Below are 22947 nucleotides of genomic sequence, written 5' to 3' on the forward strand. Positions count from 1 at the left end.
GGATATCTCAAGGGAAAAAGAAATTAGACCCTGAGAGAGTAGCAGGGATTCTTGCACTCCCTGCCCCAAAAACAAAAAGACAGATAAGACAATTTTGGGGGCTCCTGGGATATTGCAGACAATGAATTGAAGGATTTAGTGAAAAAGTAAAATTTCTGTATGAAAGGTTAAACACTGATAAGTTGAAATAGACTGAGCAAAATGAATTTAATTTTCAGAAATTAAAGGATGCACTCATAACTGCCCCCGTAATAACTTTACCAGATACCAATAAGAATTTCAATTATTCGTAGATGTGAATAGACAAGCAGCACAAGGAGTTCTGACCCAAGAGTGGGCAGAAAAAAAGAAGCCCATAAGGTTTCTCTCAAAATTTTTAGACCCGGTTAGTCGGGGTTGGCCTACTTGTTTGCAAGCAATTGTGGCAGTGGCTTTATTAGTAAGAGAAGAAAAAAAAAAAAAAAGGGTAACTTTCGGAGCTCCCTTGATAGTCTACATGATGTAAGAAATATCTTACAACAAAAAGCAGAAAAGTGGTTGACTGATTTGAGGCTTCTGAAATATGAAGCCATCTTAATCAGCTCGCCTGGTTTAGAATTAAGAACCACTACTGCGCAGAATCCTGCGCAGTTCCTGTTTGGGGAACCAACAGAGAAACTATTACACAATTGCATTGAAACTGTGGAATTGCAAACTAAAGTTAGACCAGATTTAGAAAATCAGGAGTTAGAAAGAGGAGAAAAGTAGTTTATAGATGGATCCTCGAAAGTTGTTGAGAGAAAAAGAAAGTCAGGATATGCTATAGTGAATGGCATATCAAGAAGCATTGTGAAATCAGGCCCCCTGAAAGCAAGCTGGTCTGCACAAGCTTGCGAGCTTTATGCTCTCCTGAGAGCCCTCCAGGAGTTGAAAGGAAAGAGGGGGATCATCTATACAAATTCGCGGTATGCTTTTAAAGTAGTACATACTTTTAAGAAAATTTGAGAAAAAGAAGTCTGATAAATACGAAAAGAGTTAATCCATAGAGAAATCATTCGACAAATTCTACAGGCTGTCAGAGAACCAAAAGAAATATCAGTTGTCCATGTAAAAGGACACCAAACAGGATGGCAGTTCCACACCCGAGGTAACAACCTGGCGGACAAAGAGGCAAAACGAGCGGCTTTGTTAACCAATCTGCAGAAAAGAGGACTGATTCCCCAAAGCACAACACTGAGATTTGCCATACACCAAATGCAGCCTGGGGATAAAGTCCTGATCAAAGCTTAGAAAGAGCTCCCCCTCAACCCTCACTGGGAAGGACCGTTTCTCGTCCTCCTGACCACAGACACAGCTGTCCGGACTGCAGAAAGGGGCTGGACACACTCACCTCGAGTGAAAAAAAGTAACAGATTACAACTCCTCCGAGTGGAAAGTCACCACACCTCCGGGAGAGCTGAAAATCAAACTCCGGCGTCATCACAAATGACAAGTGACGACCAGATAAGTTGTATTAATCCTGATTGTAATTGTTTTTCATTTATCCACTTCGAGTGTGCTTATTGTAAACAGATTTGGGTAGCCCACTGTTTAAGAGGGTACAAACCTAAAGGATTGTGCACAAAGTGTCTAGAGAAAGAACAGGAGGAGACTAGCCGTTTCTTAACACTTGCCACCCGGGCGGGGTCCTTGGAACTAAACTCTCCTGAGTGGTTCCTATTGTTCCAAAAGGGGTTAAGAGGCCAGTTAGATTCCAAAGCCAAGGCTTTAGAAATCGAGTGCCGAAAAACAATTAAAGTTTAAAGTACTGTGTAGGACAGACCCAACTAAATCGTCTCGGTGGGCTACTTTCAAAAGAAGGTACGCCTTGAGGACTACAAGGGCCCCTGAAGACAGTCCTTGCTGCCGAGAAGATGGTAATCCCCGCCGTATGTTCCTATACGGGCGAAGGGCAAGGCAGAGGGATGCAATGGTGGGGAATCCTGATAGTCCTGAACCTAGCCGTGTGCTTGGCCGAGGGAATGAGTCCCGAGGTACCTCCGGGGGAGAGTCCCCTGGGGAAGTGTGAGCAGTGTCAGACTGCCACAGAAACTGGACGAAAGACTGACTGTCCTCCAGAACTGCAAAAGGGGATGTGTTTTTCCAACGGCACTCAGTATAAGATCTGTAAATTAAAGGGGGAGGTCTGGTGTTACCGCTCAGAGGCAAGTTTTAAAGACGGGCAGTTTCAAACTCCTGAAAGACAAAAGATCAAAACTACCCACTTCAGGTACAAGAGAGAAGTGGGAGGGATTCCTCCGATTTCAATTTATAGTCAATGTAATAAAACCATCTAGATCAGAAGAAAAAGACAATCCACCTTTGTAGCATATTACAAAATCAATCCTATGTTACAATAAAGCGAACTTGAAAACGTGCACTATAAGTGGAAAAATGTATTAGGAAGATAGAAATTTGAAACATGAAACAAAAGCTTCCTTCAATAATGAACCAATAATTTTAGATTTGTTAAAAAGTGAAGTTGACCGGGTATGTTTACAATTTGACCAAGTATTCTGTTTCTCCAGAGATGAAACCGAGTTAAATCCTAAAAGCAAAATATCAGACTGGGAGAAAAGTGAATGTGGTTAATCTCACACTCCTCCCTCTGTAGATTAAATAAAATAATATGAATTTTTAATGTGATGAATTATTAGGCGGGGGACTGTAATAAATTAATCTATGAGTAAAAATTCATAAAGGGTATAATAAAATATATATGTGATTGCGATGTCATAAAAAATACAACATGTAATGGGAATAAGTCCTTCTCCGGATCTGGTCGTGATTCTCCTCCGAGAGGCAACAGATTGCAGCCAAGCACCCAGATAACAATCACAAGCAGGCACATCAGCCCAGAAAGAATGGGCAGGACACGGGCCATCGAACGAACAAAAGAACAGGCCCGGACGAGATATCGCCGAGCCCGAGCATCTCCGCCCTGCCCACCTGTGTTGAAGAAATGGAGAAACTAGACAAAGGAAGAGGAGCCAGCCGAGATAGCCATCGGCTCCAGGATGGGTGCCACCACTCCACCCTAATGGCCCGGACCAAAATGATATCAAAAAGACATCCTGGACCTCTTTACATATGAGGAGCCTCTGCCCAACGTCTATTGACCCTATTCTCCGGTGCCAGGAAATCTATTCTTCGAACAATCAAGAACCTCTTAGCAAAGGGTGCCTGCTTGGAATTTGGCCTCGGGACAAAAACTTCCTATAAAAACCCAGGCCAAGGGACTCTCAGGTGTGGATTTGGGAGCACCTATACCTTGCGTATAGACCCTGTCCACCCAGCGCTGCGCTGCTTATTTTATTGTGGTTTTTTCTCTTTGTTCGAATTTATTATTGTTTGATAATAAATTTTCTCTTTTATATAACCCGAAATTGCCTTTGCATTTATAACATGAAACATCAAGGTCAGTAAAAGAAGGAATCAAGTCTCAGATGGAAAGTGATGAGGATAATTTCACTCTAATAAGGTGAAATTATTATTACCAAAGTCTTTTGTTAGGGCCATGGAGATGAATAATAATGTTCTGAAAAATAACTCCTTTAATTCATGAAAGAGTATTGGGGATTGAAGTATTCAAGCTGTAGATCTGGGCAAAGGTATCCATTGATGAAGCCAAGCAGATGGTGGAGTAGCTGTTATCCCATGAGAGCTTGAACAGAGAGAGAGGGAGATGAGAGCTGATGAAGACCCTTTGCCCCCACAGAGAGAAGAAGAAAACCTCTGTTCTCAGAGTTGAAGAGAACCTTTGCCTTTGAATAACTCATCTTTTAAATAATACTATTGAGCTCATGGTCCATGAACACACCTCTGAGTGGTGTGAAAATGGGAGGAGAGGGCAGAGTTTGTGCCTGGGTGACTGCCATTTGTACAAATGAAAACCCACAAGAAAACTGCTTCTTGTGGAGAACTCTCCATGGCATGACAAGAGAAAACTCCTCTCCCTGCACAGACTGCTGTAAAGACTATTGTATAGTGGGCACTGCTTTAACATCCCAGGTTTTGTCTCTGCCGTGTCACTTGGGAAAGGAAAAGTTGGGTAGGGGCAGGAAAGGTTTCTGGAGGTTTTATTCTTGTTTCTTCTTCTTGTAGACCTGTTCTTAAAGTTTATTTATTCCTTTTAAATTTTAAGCCTGTTTTGCCCTTTTCCTAATCCATATCTCAGAGTAAGAAAGAAGGAAGTTCTCTGGTGATTTTAGCTGGAGCTAAAACCCACCACACTCAGCCACTCCTGACAGGACTTGTGCTCCAGACCCCTCAGCAGCCTTGTTGCCCTTCTCTGGACACGCTCCAGCCCCTCCATGGCCTTCCTCAATTGGGGGCCCAGCACTGGACACAGCACTCGAGGTGTGGCCTCAGCAGTGCCCAGCACAGGGAAGAATCCCTGCCCTGCTCCTGCTGGCCACACCATTCCTGATGCAGGCCAGGGGCCATTGGCCTTCTTGGCCACCTGGGCACACTGCTGCCTCATGTCCAGCCTGCTGTCCATCAGTGGCCCAGCTCCCTTTCTGCCTGGCCGCTGTCCAGCCACTCTGGCCCCAGCCTGGAGCACTGCAGGCCTTGTTGTGGCCAAAGTGCAGGAGCCGGCACTTGGTCTTGTTCAACCTCACCTTGTTGGCTTTGGGCCCTGCATCCAGCCTGTCCAGCTCCCTGTGCAGAGCCCTCCTGCCCTCCAGCACATCCACACTCCCAGCCAGCTTGGTGTCAGAATGGTTCCATGAGGTCCTGAAGTGTCACAATGCTCTCCACGGTTCCATGACACTCCGTGGAGTCACAGTGGATCCTTGGTGCTTTGGGCCCTGCAGTGTCACAGTGGATCCTTGGAGCTTTGGGCCCCAATTGGATGATGATTTTGTGAACCCTGCCTTTTACCCTCCCCAGGATATCTCTGATTAGCTGATGGTTTGTACCCTCCCTTTGAACCACCTCCATATTTCAGCTGTTGCCCGCTTGCATTTTCTTTTGCCCCCAAGATTCCTCAGAGCAATAAATCCTCTATTATCCCATGCAAAAGACCTCCCTCTCATCCTTGTCTCCTCAGAGCGCAGACTGACAGCCAAAAGCCGTAGAGTGAGTACTCTAGTCACAGCTGGGCTCATCCTGCTCCTGGGGTGTGACCCACTCCTGTGCAGGCCCCAGTGACAGAGCCAGATCAGCTCCGGTGAGATGCGAGAGCTGGTGCCCAACGTGTGGCCCTGTGAACGGACCCCACGGACGAACTGTGGATTTTATCCAACAAGTTCTGGCCCTCAGCTGCCTCCGAGTGCAGCAGAGCGGTTTTTCTCCACTGGCTCTTGGGGGAGGAAGTGATAACCCTCGAGCATCCAGAGGAGCACTTCCCTGAGGAGGACTTCCCTGCAGCCCCTGTCCAGTGGACCAAAGGAGGGTGAGTGTACCCCAAGTTAGGCTGAGGGTGCTCACAAGTTGTGGGAAGGGTGCATTGCTCCCTGGGGGTGCTGGAGGGGGCCACGAACCTACAGGCCACGATAGTTGGCTGTGGAAAGCACCCTGTCCCTGAGACTGGCCCTGGAACTTTGATCTTTAGTTTGTTGTTTCTTTTGCTGAAGGGGAGGGTGGATTTTTGTTGTGCTGGCAGCTTAACATCAAGCAAAATGGGTGTGAAATTGGCAGCACAGCAGAGAGGGATCTACTTTCAAATTTTGGGTACCTTGGAGAGTGGTGTAAGAAATGGAATTGATTTGTGCTAACTAAATTGTAACTGTTATTAAAGTTATTATAAGAAGCAACCAAAAGAATCAGTGTTACAAGGCAGATGCAGCCCTTTACAGATGTTGCATGTTAAAACTGAGGTACAGGATGTAGTCTGGAAGATAAGTGATGTCCCAAGAGGAAAATGGCCTTGAGATGGACAAAATTAGAATGGCTTTAGGCATTGGGCCTAAAAATCAGTAAATATCAGACTAATGAGTAGACTCACATAACAACGCTTAGTATGCACGCACAAACCTGAAAGGTTATCCAAAGGACAACGAGGAAGAGTAGAAGCCTTCACCAAAAGACCACCAAAAGAAGACTGAAGACCCCCTAACAACAAGTGGAGCGTGTGCCGTGACGAATAGTGACGTAAAATCAGAAAAATCAGAAATAGGAGGAAACTTATGGCAAACATTAATGAATATGTATAAGCATACAGTATACAAGTTTAGCTTGAAGGGCTTTGTTTTGTACGTGAGGCAGGGTGGGAAGGCTCCATACCCCAGTCAGTTCTGTATGTGAGGTGGGGTAACAAGCCCTCCCCATAACCCGGTTTATTTTTTCACTATGCTTTAATCATACTTAATTACTGGAAAATTGCATATATATAAATGATAATTTTTTACTAAATTGTATTCTTTTACTAAACTATATTCTTTTCTACCAAATTCCTATTCAATTTACTAAAATTGTATTCATTTTTAATTCAACTGTTATTAGCTCAAGGGACCTAGTTGTCAAAATTCTAATTTCATTTGTTATAAATGATTAGCCAATGTGATTAGTAAAAAGAAGAAATTTATTCTAGAATCAAATTGCAATCATCAAAAGGAAACCATAAGCAAAAATCAGTTTGGGGCTGTGCCAGGCGAACAGCACCAGGTGAGACAGGGAGGAGGCTCTGCAGCATTTCCCCACCGTGCTTCACAAACTGCAACTGTCCCAAGGTGCTTTTTATATGTTTTCAGGCTCTTCAGGGCTCCTTTGGAATACACTGCTTGCCAACAAATATTCATGCTGTTTTGGGCGTATATGTTGTCATTTCATCAGGTTTCTTGGAAATACACTTCTTGCAGGTGAATATTTATGAGTGCATATCGTTCTAATCTTATGGGACGGAGGTTTCTTGGAGATATGCCCCTTGCAGATGAATATTCATGTTGGCCTTGCTGCATGTCACTAGAATCTCGTCAGGGAAGGTTTCCTGGAAATATGCTAGGATTCTTGTCAGACAAGATTATAACTTCAGCCCGATTTTATTCATGTTATGGATCACAGTCCCCCCGCTTTCTTTCTGAATTAATTAATTTGTGCTTTTAGGATAAATTTTGATACAGTTCACTTCTTTCATAATCAGTATTTACAAGGAATAATTTTTTATAAGATTGGTTATTTTAGTATTTGATTCTTTTGTTTGGGTGCTTAATTGTACATCAATGCAGGTGCCTATTGTATCCTGAGCTGTATTTTGGCTGTGCAGTAGCTTCATGCTACTTGTCAAATAGTTGTGTCTGAGCTTTAAATCTGGCCTGAGCTTCAGCAGCTCTGCTCTCTTTCGTTTCTTTCAATTTCGTTCTTTTAGATATTTTGGGTATTCCTTGGATTGGTCAGTTTTTATTGGAGCTAACTCAGGATCAATGGGCATTGCTGCTATTTGCATGCCTTAGACAACAGAATGGATGAATCGGATAAAACATGGGATGAGACAAGGCAGAAATAAGAGCCCCATTCTTTTACATCATATTAAAAATCCTCATTTTTTCCACCAATCTTTCCTCAGACAATTCCCCCCAAACAATTGATCCCAGCAAGAAGCTTGAAGGATAGAATTCCATTTTTGAACCGCTACATGTGCCACTTGCTTCATTTCTGCTGCAAGGTTTCTTATGGTTTCTCCATCGTCATCTCTTTCTACACAGCATTCAGATTCATTGAACTTGCTGCAGACTCCCCGTTCTTCTGCTAACAAGTAGTCCAAAGCAATTCGCTTCTGACACACAAATGCTTGCATTAGTGGATGCTGTTTAGCTGATAACTCGAGAGCATCAGAGCTATGATTTGATACAATTTCTACCATGGCTTGAAGTCTTCCTAGTCGGTTGAATAGGTAAATTGGGCTCCTGTATCCCCAGCTCCCGTCTTGAGCCCAAGTTGCTGGGCTATTGCCAAGCTCTTATCCTCTCTGCAAGCCACTCATCTTGTCCCCACTTCTGATTCCCTCCTGCTTTTGGAAACTCAAGATTCAGCTCTCTTTTTTCCCTGCCCAGGCTCTCATCTAGGGGTGCTCCTAATAGTTTACTTTCAGACTTTGGTAGCAAAAAGGAGGGTCAGATCATTCCCAGAGTGCAGGATCCTTTCTACCTGCAGGGTAATTCACTGGATGCTTTTTCCCCACATATCCAGTAGATTCCATCAGGTGCTTTCCATTGGTCATTTACAGTTTCTGCTTTATCCCAGGAATTCTTTAAGCTTTTGAAGGATCTGTAAGGATTAGCTCCAGGACTTTTGTGCCAACATCATTTGATCTGATCATTCCAATCACAATTTGTCTTTTTTTTTTTTGTTTGACTCCAGTATCCAGTGTGGGTTTCTGGTTGCCAGGCTTTGGTGTTGTTCTTTGAATTCACTGTTCAAGTGAATGTGCAAGGAGTATATCCTACTACTTCAGTAGATCTTTTTCCTTCCCTGCTGATACCAACTGTTCCAATTATTTGATGATCTAAAACCTACCCTTCGGGTCATTTTGATGTTTTGGAAATTTAGGTATGATTCCATTTTAGAAGTTGCTCTGGAGCTAAGCTCTCACCTTTCCATGGCCATTTCTCAGCTGATTTCAGCCCTCCACAAATCCAACAATCAGATCATCCTAATTCTGTAGCCATCTCTTGTACTAGATCTACAAAAAGGTTCTTGTTTGAGGTAGGTAGGTAGGTTCCAATTACCATACTAATTACCAAGTTCTGACACTTCCTATTGTTCATTTAATGCTTTTAGCTGTTCTTGTTCTATTTCTTTTTTTGCCTCTGCCTTTTGTTTCTCTGATTCTTGAGCTGTCTGTTTTCATTGACTTTCTGGATCTACTCCTTCTCCATCTCTTGCAGAACAGAAAGTTGTACTGTATCACAAGCAAATTCGCTCATCATTACTGTCGAGAAGGTTAGTTATAACGGGCTCATTGCTGAGAGAACCTATTTGACCATATTTCAGATTTTCTCCAACCCAATACATTTTACCTCCCATCCTACACACTTTTGGTTGGCTGTGATGATGGCATATTGCACTCATTTGGGAATGTGCCATAACCATTGATTCCATTCTCCCTCCGATCCATACTGCATGGTCACATTTGTTCCAAGTGGGAACAACAGGCGCTAATCCAGCAGCTCATTTGTGTCATGCATGGGCCAGGATTTTCTTCCTTTCTGCTGTAGATTGCACCTCTAACCACCGATTTTTAGCTGTCACTCTTGGGTCATGGCAGGTTACACTTTTTTTGATTTGGCACATTTGATACCGAGTGTGGTTATGCTCACACTCCCCTATTTTGCTGCCCATTTTGCAGTCCTAGTGTGTGCCATATGCCAGGGCTTCTGTGACCCTTTGTTTTTCCAGGGTGTTTTTAAAACACTGCCTACAGTCTTGGGTTGAGCTTTGCTTCTCAACGCTGGGGTAACTCCTGGAGAGCAGACTGATAGTTCTGCCCATGATCAGACTCAGAACCACCAGGGTTCCCCACACATGTACTCCTGTGCCTCTGCCTATGCCCACAGGGTTGCGGCCTGCGGCGAGGGAGTTCATCTTCTCGGCAGCAGGGCTATCCTTCAGGGGATCCATGGCTGGAATCAGCTGCAGATTTTCCCTTAAAGGCATCCCACCCTGATCTTTGGACTGCATCAGCATCACAGGGTACATTGTTTGTTCGCCAACACTCAGTTCGAAGCACTTGTGCCTTTGATCTCAGTTTCCCTCTTCCCCCTTCTTGATCCAATCCATACCACTCCAGGGAATCGAATTCCAATATGCCCAAGTTAGTAGTGACCACTCATGAATTGCTGGTTCTAGAGGTTTCTTCTAGCCAGCCCACTGGACAAAGCCCTTTCTTTTCCTTTTGCTCTCAAACCAGAGACTTAGATGGAATGGTATAATAGAAACAAAGATGTTTCCCTGTTGTCTATCAGGATGGGTGTGACGTGCCACCACATCCAGATAGCACGGCATTGACTTCACTTCCACCGTGCAAATGACTTGCAGGAGCAAGTCAAGTAAATTCTGTGCTGGAACAGTGAAGTTCTGTCACCCTCAATCAGGGGGATGCCTCAAGGGTTTTATACCAACCTTGCACCTAAGTTGGTGCTAAAGAAGTTTCTAAGGTCCAACATAGACCTAAGGTTTGCACAGCAGAGTTTAGGCTGACAGCTAAGGGAGCATCAGTTCCATGGTCTTTCCAAGCCAAAAGACTGATGAGAAATGTTGGTATTCCTGCACTCCTTCGTTGTTTACAGTATAGCAACATATTTGATGAGATTTTGGAGTTGCAGCTCTGAATTGTGGCCAGATGAAGACACATGAATGGTTGTGCATTTTTCATTGTGGAAGTCAATATCAGTGTAGCTGCTTCTGATAACACAAAAAGCTCTTTCAAGATACTTCTTCAAAGAAATGTCTTTTCATTCTTAACTGCACAGCCTCCTCCAAGATGTACAGCCAAAAGATTATCTGGATTGTCTTTTCACAAGAACAGGAAACTCCCCCTTGAATCAGCCTGAATTGACAATTCTCAGCTGTATGAAGGAATTTCACTTAGAGTCTGCTGTAAAGAAGTGATTTCTATGCAATGGGGTTGAGAAAGGACAAACCTGAATGAACAAGAGTGGTGTTTGTTAGAGACACCATTACTCATCACATACTTTAAACAACCTATCCCATCAAGCCCAAACCGAATATGTTAATATTAATATGTTATGTCCTTGTGAAATATTTCTGATGGATTACATATCCCCATGTGAAGAGGGAACAAGGATTTAAAGCCAGTCTTTATGCATCTATAAGCATTGTACATGAACATTGCATATTCAGGATGAAAACCAAATATCACCTGTACAGGGGAAACACTGCAGTACCATGAATACACTTCTGCCATCAGATTCACAGGCAGCTTAACCAGCTCTGTGCTTGGCTATTGTGCAAATCACCTGTTCTGGCATCTTTTGGGGCACTGAACCAGGGAAAATCACCCATAAATACTGCAGGACCATGAAAATCTCTCCAGATACAAACTAGTCTCCAACACGGGACTACAGAAACCTCCAATAATGTGGTGGAGGGACCCAGGTTGTCTGTGTTCTCTTTGTCATGATGGGTTTGTAATTCAGACTCAGAGAGGAACTTGAGTTGGAAGGGACATTGGAGACCCTCTAGATCTAGCCCCTCTGCCATGGGCAGGGACACTTTCCACTAGATCAGGTGGCTCAGAGCCTGCCCAAGCTTTGGCAAATATCCAAGGGCACCTTTTTCTTTGTTTTACAAGGTCATATTTCCATGCTCATATTCCCAGATGGCTCCAGTCTCATACAGAGCATTGCTGGCTTGGTCACTCCTATCTCCACAAGCCAGCAGAGCTCCTATTTTGGATGGCTCTCACTGCTCCCAAGGCCCCAGGGACGGCTCCTGCCTTTCCTCCTTCCACTTTCCCTTCCAGGATCAGTGATGTCCTGCCACTTCCTCCATGGCTGAGACAACAACAAGAGATAAGGGACTGAGGATGCCGCTTCTGACAGAGACTTGGTGACACTCAGCTGAGGAGTTTGTTCTCTTGCCTAAGAGAACTGTCAGGCTGCCTATCCAAAACTCCTCCTGCTTGGAAAGGGGCTGGTGTGAGCAGCAGGAATTGTTGTTGGCTGGAACATTTCAAAGAGCTGGCCAAAAGAAGTGTTTTGTGGAAGGCCACCAGCTGCCCTTTGTCAGCAGCACAAGGTGGGAAGGTCCCCTTTGAATGCCAGCCCTGCACAAGGACAGCCTTCTCCAGTAGCCACAACACCTTCCAGGCTTTTGGGCTGGCCTCGTCCCTCACTCTGGAGGAGCAGCTTGCTGTTGGAACTCACCCAGCCACAGTTTCTGCCTGCATTACCGTGTCTTCCCACAAACAGCCCCGGAGACAGCACTACATAGAGGCTCCTTGGAGTCAGAGGCACAGAGTGTGTGCCCTTACCTTTGATCCCTGGCTCTGACATCCAAGAAAGCACTACATTTCATAGAACACCATGAAAACAACTGTTACAGTTCAATAGAAAAACTAGGAGTGCAAGTGTGTCAATTAGAAAGTTTTCTTAAGTCACTGGGTGAGAAAATTAAACTTGAAGGTTGAAGCTAGTTTAAGAAAGAAGAGGCAAGATGGAGGAATTAGGGCGTTGTCTCCTTTTCCTTCTTCATCTCCTTCTTCATCTTCTTCTTCTAGAGGTTTTTGGGTAGTAGTAAGTGATTGGATAAGGAATGCCGCAGTGCAGTGAGCAGGTGTTGGGTCATTGGGTCACTAAGAAAAATCATTGACTTGGCGTTTTTTAATTGGGTAAATGAACATATAAAAAACCTTGAAGATCTTTGTTAGTCATTTGGCACCTTTCTATATCTTAGTGCACGTAGCTCCTTGTACCTTGTATGCATGTAATGCAGATAAAAGAAGAATAAACAACCGAGTCCAAACAAGAGAAAACTGCCTCTCTCTCATCAGTCTCAGTCCAAGGGGGAAAAAGAAGCCAAGCACAAGTGTCCCATCAGGACAGAGGCTCAATCTCCAATCAAAGGGGACTTTGTTCCAGCTTTTCCCTTGGACCAGCGTGCAGCAAGCACACCTGGGCCTCATTCAGCTCTCTGTGTGGGCTGGCAGGCAGCTTCTGTTGGGAATTTAAAGCTTTTCCTCTACTTTCCACAGCAAATAACGGACCTCACCCAGCTGCACCAAACCCCAAATTTCACTCTAAAAATAACCATTTGCATTTTCCTCCATTCCAACCCTGAAGAAAACAAACTTCACTTGCGGGAGCTGGCGGCACGGTGTCCTCCAAGCCTGTTCATGAGTAGGACAATATTGCAGGGGAAGAGCGGCAAAGCCAAAGTTCACTGATGCTTAGGAAGCTTTGCAAAACCTTCCCACCTGTGCTGGTGTTGCACCCTCCTGAGCTCCTGGAGCCCTCACTCACCTCAGGAGCAGTTTGGACAGCAAGGGGATGGTTCAGTTTGTGCCATGTGGGGACAGCAGGAGGGAAGACTTTGCACACACTGTCACCAGGGCAGGGTTCTTTTCCTTTATGGTGCCACGCGGTAGCACATAATCTTTGATTTCATGGGAGTGAGGGAGGTGCTGAAGGGCAAAAATTCCCTGTGGGAAGGACATCTTCCACTCACACAGCAAGGCAAGTGAAGGGAAAAGTGCAATCTCTCTTTCCTGGAAGGTGTTCAGCTTTGAACAAACTAGTTTTGCTGAAGATGAGCCCAGGCAGTGGTGAGTTAGAGCATTTGATCAAACTCCCAGAGTATCCTCACATCTGTTTGGACACAATTTCTCTTTGTTTTTTCATGGTGAATGCTTTCTCCTGCCCCGCTGCCTCCTGCTTGGAGTTGTACGCGCAGCAGAGTCCCAGAGTCTTCTCAGCAGGCCTGTGCAGCGAGTTCTGAGCCAACGTGTGGCTCTGCTGCCATCCCAAATCTGCGCTTTCCTTGCCCAGCCTGAGCGCAAGTGGGGCATGTGCTGGGCGTGGCTGGAGATTTTCATCCCCAAAATCCTCCAGCGTCATGGCATTTCCATCTGCCCATTGCTTTGGAGAGCACAAATCACAAACCACCCATCTCAGCTGATAAATGTCATTGCTTGCAGATTGCTGCAGCCGCACAGCTGAGCTACAAATACACATGAATCAATTTCAGTTGAAAAATGTCATTTATTACACATGGCTACACCTGTGCTGACAATACACAACTATCAAAATCTCAATTAAGTTTAAAAAAAGTAATTTATTATATTAGCACAACAATGCCAAGTAAAAATATACAAACTTCAGTTAGCAAAAACTTCACTTATTGCTAACCTCTACAAGTCACATAGGCAACGATTAATGAGGTGTTTAACAGCTTAATTTATTACAGATTAGCACAATCTTACAGCCCATTAGAAATACAAAAATATCAGTCTCCCTCTAAATAACCCTGTACTAAGAATTCGATCGATAGAATTATACAACTATACCATTTCATACATGTTTAAATAGAATTAAATACCTCTACAGATACATCTATAACCATCTACGGATGGAAATACAGATTAAATATTACATATTTCATACAATATATATACACATAGATATATTAAACAAAACTATTTGAAAATATACAAATGTCACTGTCCCAATCTAAATATCCATACAACTGCATTTGAACAAATCAGCCGCCCCATCTTCAAAGCCTCTCCCTCAGTCTTTTCCTCCCATGCAGAGCAGCTCTCCTGGACAGGGACAGCAGATGGGACATCTGGGAGGCAAAGGGAACAGCGAGTCAGTGCTGGGACCTTTCCCTTGGCAGCAGCTGCACTTCCAGCAGGGAAGCGAAAATCTCCGAGCCTCCCCAGGAGGGTTGGCAAGAAGAAGCAGGCCGAGCAGGCCAGCGTGTGGCGAGCGCAGGCGCGGCGGGACTGTCCCGCAGCCCCCGGCAGCCCGGCACAGCTCCCGGGCCCTGCCGGCACAGCTGCCTTGCCCAAGGACAGCCCCTGTGCCGGCCGGGGCAGCAGCGCTGAGCAGCCCCAGCACGGGCAGGGGCCGCTCCTGCCCGGCCGGGCAGCGCCCACGGCCAAAGCCCACGCCGCCCTCAGCCCTGCCCGGCCTCACCAGCCCTGGGGCCTCACCCAGGCTCTCGCGTGGCCCCAGCACATCCCTGCTCACTGCTCTTGCTCCAGGCCTTCAGCTTCTCCCTGCTGGCTCCTCTCAGTGTCTGCCTGTCCTCAAGCTCTTCAGCACAGCTGTGGTGGCAAAAGTGGAGGCTCTGCAATTGGTTGCAAGGCCTGGCAGAGCTGCAGTCCCTGAGCTCTGTGTGCTCCCTCCTGGCCCCCTCCATCCCCTCAGCCCCGCCGTCCTCTCGGCAAAGCCCCAGCCCCCTCTTCAGTTTCTTGGGCCTCTCCCAGGCCTCTCCCCCTGCTCAGTCCCTTCTGAGCCGTTGTGTCCCCTCAGAGCCGGCACAGCCCTCAGCCCGTGCCTCTGTCACCTCCGTGCCACCATGGCCCTCTGCTCCCCCACAGCCCTCAGTGCCCCTCACACCTCAAGGTTTGCAAGGTCCCTTCAGCATCAGCGCCTCCTCAGCCCCCTCAGTCTCAGCGTCCTTCAGCAGCTCCTCACAGGACAGTGCCTGGGGCCAGCGGCAGCTCCCACCGCTCCAGGGACAGCCAGGGCTGCAACTGCTGCTCCGCCTGGCCCGGCCCCAGCTCGGACCCAGCACAGGGGGACACAAGGGGCACAGCGGGAAAAACAAGAGATGAAAAAGGCAGCCAAGGGGGAAAGAGGCAAAAATGCAGCCTAGGCCTACACAGCTCAATCTATGCACCTATACATCCATAGAGCTCTAACTAAAGAACTATGCACATTTAGGAATGGATCTGTGTGTGCATAGAAATCTTACTCTACGCATATATAAATACAAATTTGAAAATCTATAAATCTAACTGTATACATAGAAATAAAATCCTATCGCATCCAGAACTAACTACAGATAAAAACTATACAGATGTATAAATAGAAACACCTATAAATACAACTCTATCAATCTACACTGGTAACTATATCGATAAATAAATAATAATAAATAAATCTCTAACTCTATCTATAAACAGAGGGATGCCACCTGCCCGATGGTCACAGGCTCTCCCTCTGATCCTTCTTCCCACGCAGGGCAGCCCTTCTGGCCAGGTAGATCACATGGGTATCTGGCAAGGAAAGGCAACTCTCAGTCAATGCTGGCCTCCGTGTAGCTTTCCCTTTGCAAGTAAACTGTCCTGCTAGCAAAGGCTGTCAAAGATGGCCTGAAAGGCACACTCTCACTTGAGAATTTGAAGCCTGCTCTTTCAAGAACAGGGATCCTTCCAAGTTTTCCAGTCTTGTGAAGTTTTGAAGTACACCAATCAATTCACAACCCTCCCAGTGCAAATGGCACCCCCGAGAGCTTGAAACACAGACAGTGCCAGCTGCCACAAAGAAGCCCAGCCTTGTTCTTTCTCTGGGCTGACGCAGAGACGTCAGTCCTCACTGCAGTGGCTGAAGCTGAAGGCTGCTGTGAGCTGGGAACCAATTGGGACACGCAGCTTGGTGACACAACTGCCACCAGCTCAGGTTTCTTGCCGGCTCTCTTGCCACAGCAGAGGACTCGGTGTCAGAGCCTCTGGAAAAGCATGGAGGGGCAGGGCTCGGGGAGCTTGTGCCAGTGCAGGATTGGAACTAAAGGCACCAGGAAGCACCAACCCTGCTGCAGACAAGAACTCAACTCTTCTGATCTCCCTTCCTGTCAGAGGCAGGCTCAGAGCAGCTGTCTCCCATCTCTCTAAACCACGCTGGGCTCACTCCTTACCAAGCTCCTCGGGCTCCTGGCAAACGTTCACACGGCTCCCGCAAGCAGGCAAAGCTCCCTCTGCTGCAGTCTTGTTCACAGCCTCCCCTCCTGAAGAGCCACGGGCAACACTAGGATTGACCTGAAAAGAAAAACAGAAAGAAGGAAACGCAAAGATCAACCAATAGATTCTGCAGGGATACAATCAGAGCCTGCCAGATTTCCTTCTGTGCACCAACAAATTGCTTTTGAAAACTGGTATATACGCAAGAGTTTGCAGAAGACAAAGGGTCATCACGCTTGCCAATAAGATATGGGCAGTTCTTTCCAGAAAAAGGAGCATCCAAACCTGGCAAACACCTCTCATCCTCACTTAAGGGCTATTCCCCCTTTTCATTCCCTCTTCCTTAGCAAATCTTGCTTGAACACGCAAATCCTTCCGTGTCCATTCCCAGCTGAATTCAAGAAGCCTTTGCTTCTCAGCCATGCAACAACATTCAGAAGCTCTCACTCCAGCCCCTTTCATCCCTGTCCAATGGAGTTACCTGAGCAGAGGGAGACCTTTCAGGCACAGATGGTGAAAGCATCTCCTCCAGTGTCTCCAGAACAAGGTCCAGATCCAGCGGTGGCAATTCCTCTTCCCCAGGAGTACTCCATACCCAGCTTGGGGCTCTCCATGCTGCATAACCAGCACTGCCAGCTGGAGCACTGGGGACTGAAGTGCCCGGGGCAGCTGGAAGAATCCAAAAACATGGGTGAGGCTCCAAAATGAGGCTTTGGGACGCAGAGCTATATTGCTGCCTTGGATCAAACATCACAGGAAGCGCACAGCAACCTCAACTCCAGAAAGGTATTAAAAACTTCCCAGGGAATTGGAAGAGTGAGCTCTTCCCCTTCAAAAGTATTATCCTAATCAACGTGTACATAGATTAAAGTATGGCTTGTGAAACTGATCTAGACATACACACAGAAATAATCACCTTGAATCACAGCCTTTTGCATCTTCCCAGCAGCTTTGGCATTTGGCTGCTTGAGTTTCTCATCACAAGAGACCACAGAAAGTGCATTCACCCAGGAAGAGGCCAGAGGTGCAGATACACATGCTAAACTTCAACTGCGAGTTTATTCTAAGGAGCAACCATGGAGGTGAGGCCATGGTCTGCAGCTGCAACTGTTCTGGGGACTCCCAGCGGGCACTGAAATTTAATAGCATTATTTGTGGGAGAGACTGTTGGAAATGGAAAATCTGCAGCCTTAGAAAAAGCCTGGATTGATGGAGTGATGAAAGTACACAGACATTAGGTAGAGTAATTCTAAACCATTGTTCTTACAGTTGTAAGTAAGAATATGCCTAGAGTAAGTAAGAAATTCTATGAAGTAAAATAGTTGGAGGTATAAAGTGTAATAGTGTGATTTATAAAGTAAGTTAGAGATCTAGGAACTGTTACAGAAGTGTGTGTGAATACGTGACCTGTTAGCTTGTTGGTTAAAAGACAGACGCAGTGTGGCAAAATCAAGTAAAGGTGATAAGAGCTTAATAAGTGAAAACAAACTTGGTGTCAACTGTCTACTGGACTAAAAAGTTATATATTGCCATGCGGAGAAGAAACTCGTAACTTCCTGAGCTGTGGTTGACTTGTTGCCTGTAAATCTCACGTCTCGGGACTGATCTCTTATTGGGCTACTTAAGCAATAAATCATCTCAAAGCACGGTGGTCCCATCCCTTGTATTTCATCTCAACAAAAGACAATCTGTAAACTCTGCAATATCCCATCAGAGTCCTAGTTTGGCTTCATCCAAAGAAAAATGGGAGTTCACCTGACACCGACCAGTTGTGGAGAAATGTTCTTTGCCTCGCCCTTTGACCTCTACACAGAGGCTGCCTGGAAAATGGCCAGAACATCCTCCAAATCTGCAGCAAGGACGGGAAAAGCAGACAGAGATTGTTCTGATATTCATGATCCTGCTTCCTAGTACCCTTGACACCTGATTGTCACAATCAAATGGACACATGACAGAGCACCGTGGCAAAATACTTCAGTCACTTTTTGTGATCTTTCTGAAAAGCCAGGGGAGAGACACATTCCATACCTGATGGGATGTCGGCTGGCAAGTGCTGCTCTGGAGAAGTGCAGCTGCTGCTCTCTGGAGAGGCCGCAGAAGTGCTTTGATGGTGCGCAGGAAATGGTGGAGTCATGAGCTCTGGCTGGAATTGAAATTTGTGTGTGCCTGGCTGGCCTGATGAAACCCCAAGTCCAGATGCAGCAAACACTTTCTTGGCATGTGCTGGGGAAGCTTCACGCCCTTGAGGATCTGGACTTGTCCTGGAAGGGCCTGGAGGTAGCTCTGAATCCTCAGGTGAGGCAGCACTGCGCTTCTGGCACCAAGGAGCTGTGCAGCAGTGAGGGAAGAAGAAAGGAAGCAAAGGGAAGGCTGGGTCACTCCTGCTCCTCAGCTGTGTTTCCCTTGGCAGCAACTGTACTTCTCCCAAGGAAGACAGAAGCTCCCATCCTCCCAAGTAGGGTGAGAAGGAGAAAATTCCCCACATGTTCTGAAGCTTTGCAACAACCAATTCCTTGTCTACTCAGCTCTCCCGTACTTATTCATCTGTCTGGGAAAAGTGTCCCACTGCCATTCCTGGGCAGGAGGCAACTGCCAGAAAGCCAGCTGCCAGCTCTTCTCCCTTCTGCTCCAAAGGCACACAACAACTTTAGAATCACAGCCTTCCCTATCTCCCCAGCAGCTTTTAGATTTGGCTGCTTGAGTTTCTCAACACAGAAGGCCACAGAACATGCATTCACCCAAGAAGAGCCCGGATCTTCAGGCACACACTGAGAAATTCAACTGGGAGTTTATTCGAAAAGCAACCTTGTAGGTGAGGTCATGTTCTGCAGCTGCAGCTGTTCTGAGGCACACAGAGCTCATTTCAATGGCACGGCCCGATTTGCAGGCCAGTCAGTCTGAAACATCTGCAATATCCTATCACTGTCCTAGTTGGACTTCATTCCAAGAAACAGGGGAGTTCACCTAACACTGACCACTTGTCTGTCGGGCAATATTTTTCGCCCTGCCCTTGCACCTCAGCAGACAGGCTGTCTGGGAAATGCCCACAACAACCTCCACATCTGCAGGAAGGACAGGAAGAGCAGAGAATCCTTTGGCATTCACAGTCCCACTTCCTAGTACACTTTCTCCGTGATTCTCACTTGAGATCTGGCCATGACAGAGGACTCAGGGAAAACACTTGAAAGGCTCAGTTGCCAGGAGCTATTGGAAAAGGAAGGGGAGAAACTCTTTCCCTACCTGATGGGTGGCAGGCTGGGCTGTGCTGCTGGGAAGATGAGCAGCTGTTGCTCTGTCCAAGGGCCCTGCAAGCAGCTTCAGGGTCGACTGGAGTGAGGCGAACCATGAGCTCAGGATGGCGTTTCAGGTCCAGGCGAACCAGTGGAACCGTGAGCTTGCGGAGATTAAATCTCTGGATGAGCTCTCTTGATGGTTCCATTGGTGAAGCCCCAGCAAGTCCAGAGGTGGCACAGACTTTCTTGGCAGGTGCTGGGGAAGCCTCACTCTCCTGAGCAGCTGCACTTCTCCTGCAAGGGCCTGGAGGCAGCTCTGAATCCTCAGGTGAGGCAGCATCGCGCTTCTGGAGCAAGGGAGCTGTGCAGCAGGGAGGGAAGAAGAAAGGAAGCAAAGGGAAGGCTGGGTCACTCCTGCTCCTCAGCTGTGTTTCCCTTGGCAGCAAGTGTGCTTTTGTCAGGGAAGACAAAAGCTCACCTCCTCCCAAAACAGGGTGAGAAAGAAAAATATCACCACATGTCTTGGGGGGTTGGATGCCTATAGAACTTAAGTCAAACTTACAAGCTGCTTCTATAGGTTGAGTTATAAGATATCTATATAACCTGATAGATCAGTATCACCAGATATCAATAGGACCTGAATCATAATTTCATGGATCTATTTAACCTGATAGAGACTAGTAAAACCTGTAGTGGCTAGTATATGGTTAATTGGTTGCTCAGTGCTGGAGAGAGGGGAAAAAAAATGAAAATCTCACCAGGTGGTCAGTTTCAGAGAGAGGTCAGTATAGTACTAATGAAAAATTAGCAAACATCAAGCCAATTAGCCACAAAATAAAGTAATTAGACTGGTTAGGACCAGACAGACCAAGGAACACCGTAGCTGTCCCTGCTCCGAAGAAGAAGTTGAAAAGTTCAGATGCAAAGAGGACTTTGGAAGCCTTCGTCAAAGACCCCCAACGACCCCCAAATTGGGGAGGCGCAAGCAGAGTGAAAAAGAACTATCTATAGCCATGAGATTATACTATGTAAATTCGTTCCAGAGTGTATAATATACATTATAATATATTACATACAATAAATACAATACAATACATTATATTACATTATAATATACAGTATGTGTATATTAGTTCCATATGTTATAATGACATAGTAACACCAAGCAATAATTACTAAATATATCACAGCAATTGAGAAACGTGGATGAATTAGAAAAAGTCCTCCTCACCTCCAGCACTGAAATAAACAAATACCTGCTCTACACACACGGGTGAATGGGATTTTATTCACTTTGCAACAAGCAGCTCCCTGTCTACTGAGCTCTCCCCTGTCCGTTCAAGCCTTGGCAGGAGGCAGCTGCCAGAAACCCAAGTGCCAGCTCTTCTCCCCTCTGCTCCAAATGGGACAGGAGGCTCCCTCTCCCGCTGGGGCTGAGCACGCCCAAGCCCTCGGCTCAGCCGCACTCCCGGAGAGCTCCCCGAGCGTCCCAGGGCCGCGCAATGAGCAGCGCCAGCCACGGCACAGGGCCGGGCCGGCTGCCGGCCGAGCGGGCCAGCGTGTGGCGAGCGCAGGCGCGGCGGGACTGTCCCGCAGCCCCCGGCAGCCCGGCACAGCTCCCGGGCCCTGCCGGCACAGCTGCCTTGCCCAAGGACAGCCCCTGTGCCGGCCGGGGCAGCAGCGCTGAGCAGCCCCAGCACGGGCAGGGGCCGCTCCTGCCCGGCCGGGCAGCGCCCACGGCCAAAGCCCACGCCTCCCTCCGCGCCCGCAGCTCCCACCCCGTCTCACCGGCTCTGGGCGGCTGCCCGCTGGGGAAGGCGGGCAGCGACCGGTCCGTGGGGAGCCGCTGCAGGCGGCTGGGCTGGCGGCTCCGCACCTCCAGCCCCGCCGCCAGTCTCTGCCTGTTGGCCCTGGTCAGGCGTTTGATGCGGAGCAGGAGCTCGGGGCGGTCGCGGCGGAAGTTTGGGTTCATAAAGTGGAGCAGAGCCCCGGCATCGCCCGGCACAGCTGAGCCAAGCCATGCCGGCACCTTTTGGAAGCCGTAGAGGTTGAGCTGGCGCACGAAACTGCCAAAGTGCGTGGCTTTGAAGGAGTCCGGGGCCGCCCCCGCCCCCTGGCCGCCCCCTCCGTGGGCGCCGGCCGGGCTGAGCAGCTCCCGCTCGAAGAGGAAGCGGTCGATGAGCAAGCCCTGGGCCTGGCTGTCCCAGCGCACGGAGCGGACGCGGGGGCTGTTCACCAGGCGCCACAGCTTGGCGGGGAAGGTGCTGGCATTGAGTCCGGCGGGCAGCGGCAGCTCCGCCATGGCACCGATCTGTCTCCGACTGGCGCCGCAACGGCCGCGGCGCAACGGCCTGAGGGGGGCGCTGCGTTCGGCCCCGCGCGCGCCCGGCGCGGCCCCGGCGCGGGCCGGACTCGGCGAGGACGAGCGGGGCCTGAGGGGAGATAAGGCCAGGTAAGAGCAGGTGAAAAATGCATGTAGGAAACGAGAGATTACATAGGAATTCCACTAATTGACAAAGTTTCTTACTGTAATAAATGGAATTGATTTTTGCTAACTAAATTGTACCTGTTATTCAAGTTATTTTTAGAAACAATTGTCAGGAAAATTAATCCACAAACGCCAGAGGTTTATGTCCAAAAAGGAGACAGAGGAGTCCTTTTTTCTTTATTCCAATAAATATTTGACCCAATGACCCAACACCTGTGCACTGCACTGCGGCATTTTTTACCCAATCACTTACTACTACCCAAAAACCCCTCGGAGAAGAACATGAAGAAGAAAGGAGAAGGACAAGAGACAACACCCTAAATCCTCCATCTTGTCTCCTGTTCTCTAAACTACTTTTTCACCCAGTGAGTTAAGAAACTTTCTAATCTACACACTTACACTTTTCTTATCTAACTCTAACATTTGTTTTCATGTATCACCATGAAAACATGCCCATGAATTTCATGTCATATGAAATTCAGTGTTTCTTTGACTCCTGGAACTAAGTATTAGAAACAAGGGCACACACTCTGTATCTCAGACTCCAACATCTTCCCCTCTCTTTTTTTAAAAAAAACAATAAAAAAAATCAACCCAAATCTTTTCTTGGATTACTTTTCAAGAAGGGTTATTTTTCTTTCACTCACCTTTTAACAAATGAGGCTTTACAATATTAATTTTCCCACTCTTTCACTTGAAACCCAAAGTCCATTTCTCTTGCACGTGGGATCCAAGCTGTTCAGCTGTCAGCTGTGTCTTGATACAGTTCACATCTGCGTGCTCGCTCTTCTGCTCTTTGGGCTGTCTGCTTGTCTCTGCAGCTGAGGAGTTTCCATGTT

At 47.0% G+C, this 22947-nt stretch overlaps 1 protein-coding gene and 1 long non-coding RNA gene across 6 annotated transcripts in view; both read right to left on the bottom strand.

The window, feature by feature from the left end:
* Window positions 1-22853, bottom strand: part of LOC147649040 (uncharacterized) — a 636047-nt gene extending 613194 nt beyond the window's left edge. For 2 of the 5 annotated variants that reach the window (XM_086864992.1, XM_086864993.1), the window contains exons 1-8: window positions 21409-22012; window positions 19628-19981; window positions 18416-18715; window positions 16869-17056; window positions 16345-16465; window positions 15045-15706; window positions 14636-14749; window positions 13944-14265 (exon numbers count right to left, since the gene is read on the bottom strand). In XM_086864992.1, coding sequence (XP_086721118.1) covers window positions 15636-15706; window positions 16345-16465; window positions 16869-17056; window positions 18416-18715; window positions 19628-19981; window positions 21409-21922 — 1548 coding nt within the window. In that variant the 5' untranslated portion in view covers window positions 21923-22012 and the 3' untranslated portion in view covers window positions 13944-14265; window positions 14636-14749; window positions 15045-15635. Of the gene's footprint in view, window positions 1-13659; window positions 14266-14635; window positions 14750-15044; window positions 15707-16344; window positions 16466-16868; window positions 17057-18415; window positions 18716-19627; window positions 19982-21408; window positions 22053-22755 lie in introns of those variants that run through there. The other 3 variants (XM_086864989.1, XM_086864991.1, XM_086864990.1) reach the window with 3 other exon arrangements.
* Window positions 1-22947, bottom strand: part of LOC147649047 (uncharacterized) — a 225006-nt gene that overhangs the window by 60493 nt on the left and 141566 nt on the right. The gene's annotated exons all lie outside the window — the stretch shown is intronic.

This window comes from Cyanistes caeruleus, chromosome 28 (genome assembly GCF_971803275.1).
Source record: "Cyanistes caeruleus chromosome 28, bCyaCae1.hap1.1, whole genome shotgun sequence".
Taxonomy (NCBI): Eukaryota; Metazoa; Chordata; class Aves; order Passeriformes; family Paridae; genus Cyanistes; species Cyanistes caeruleus.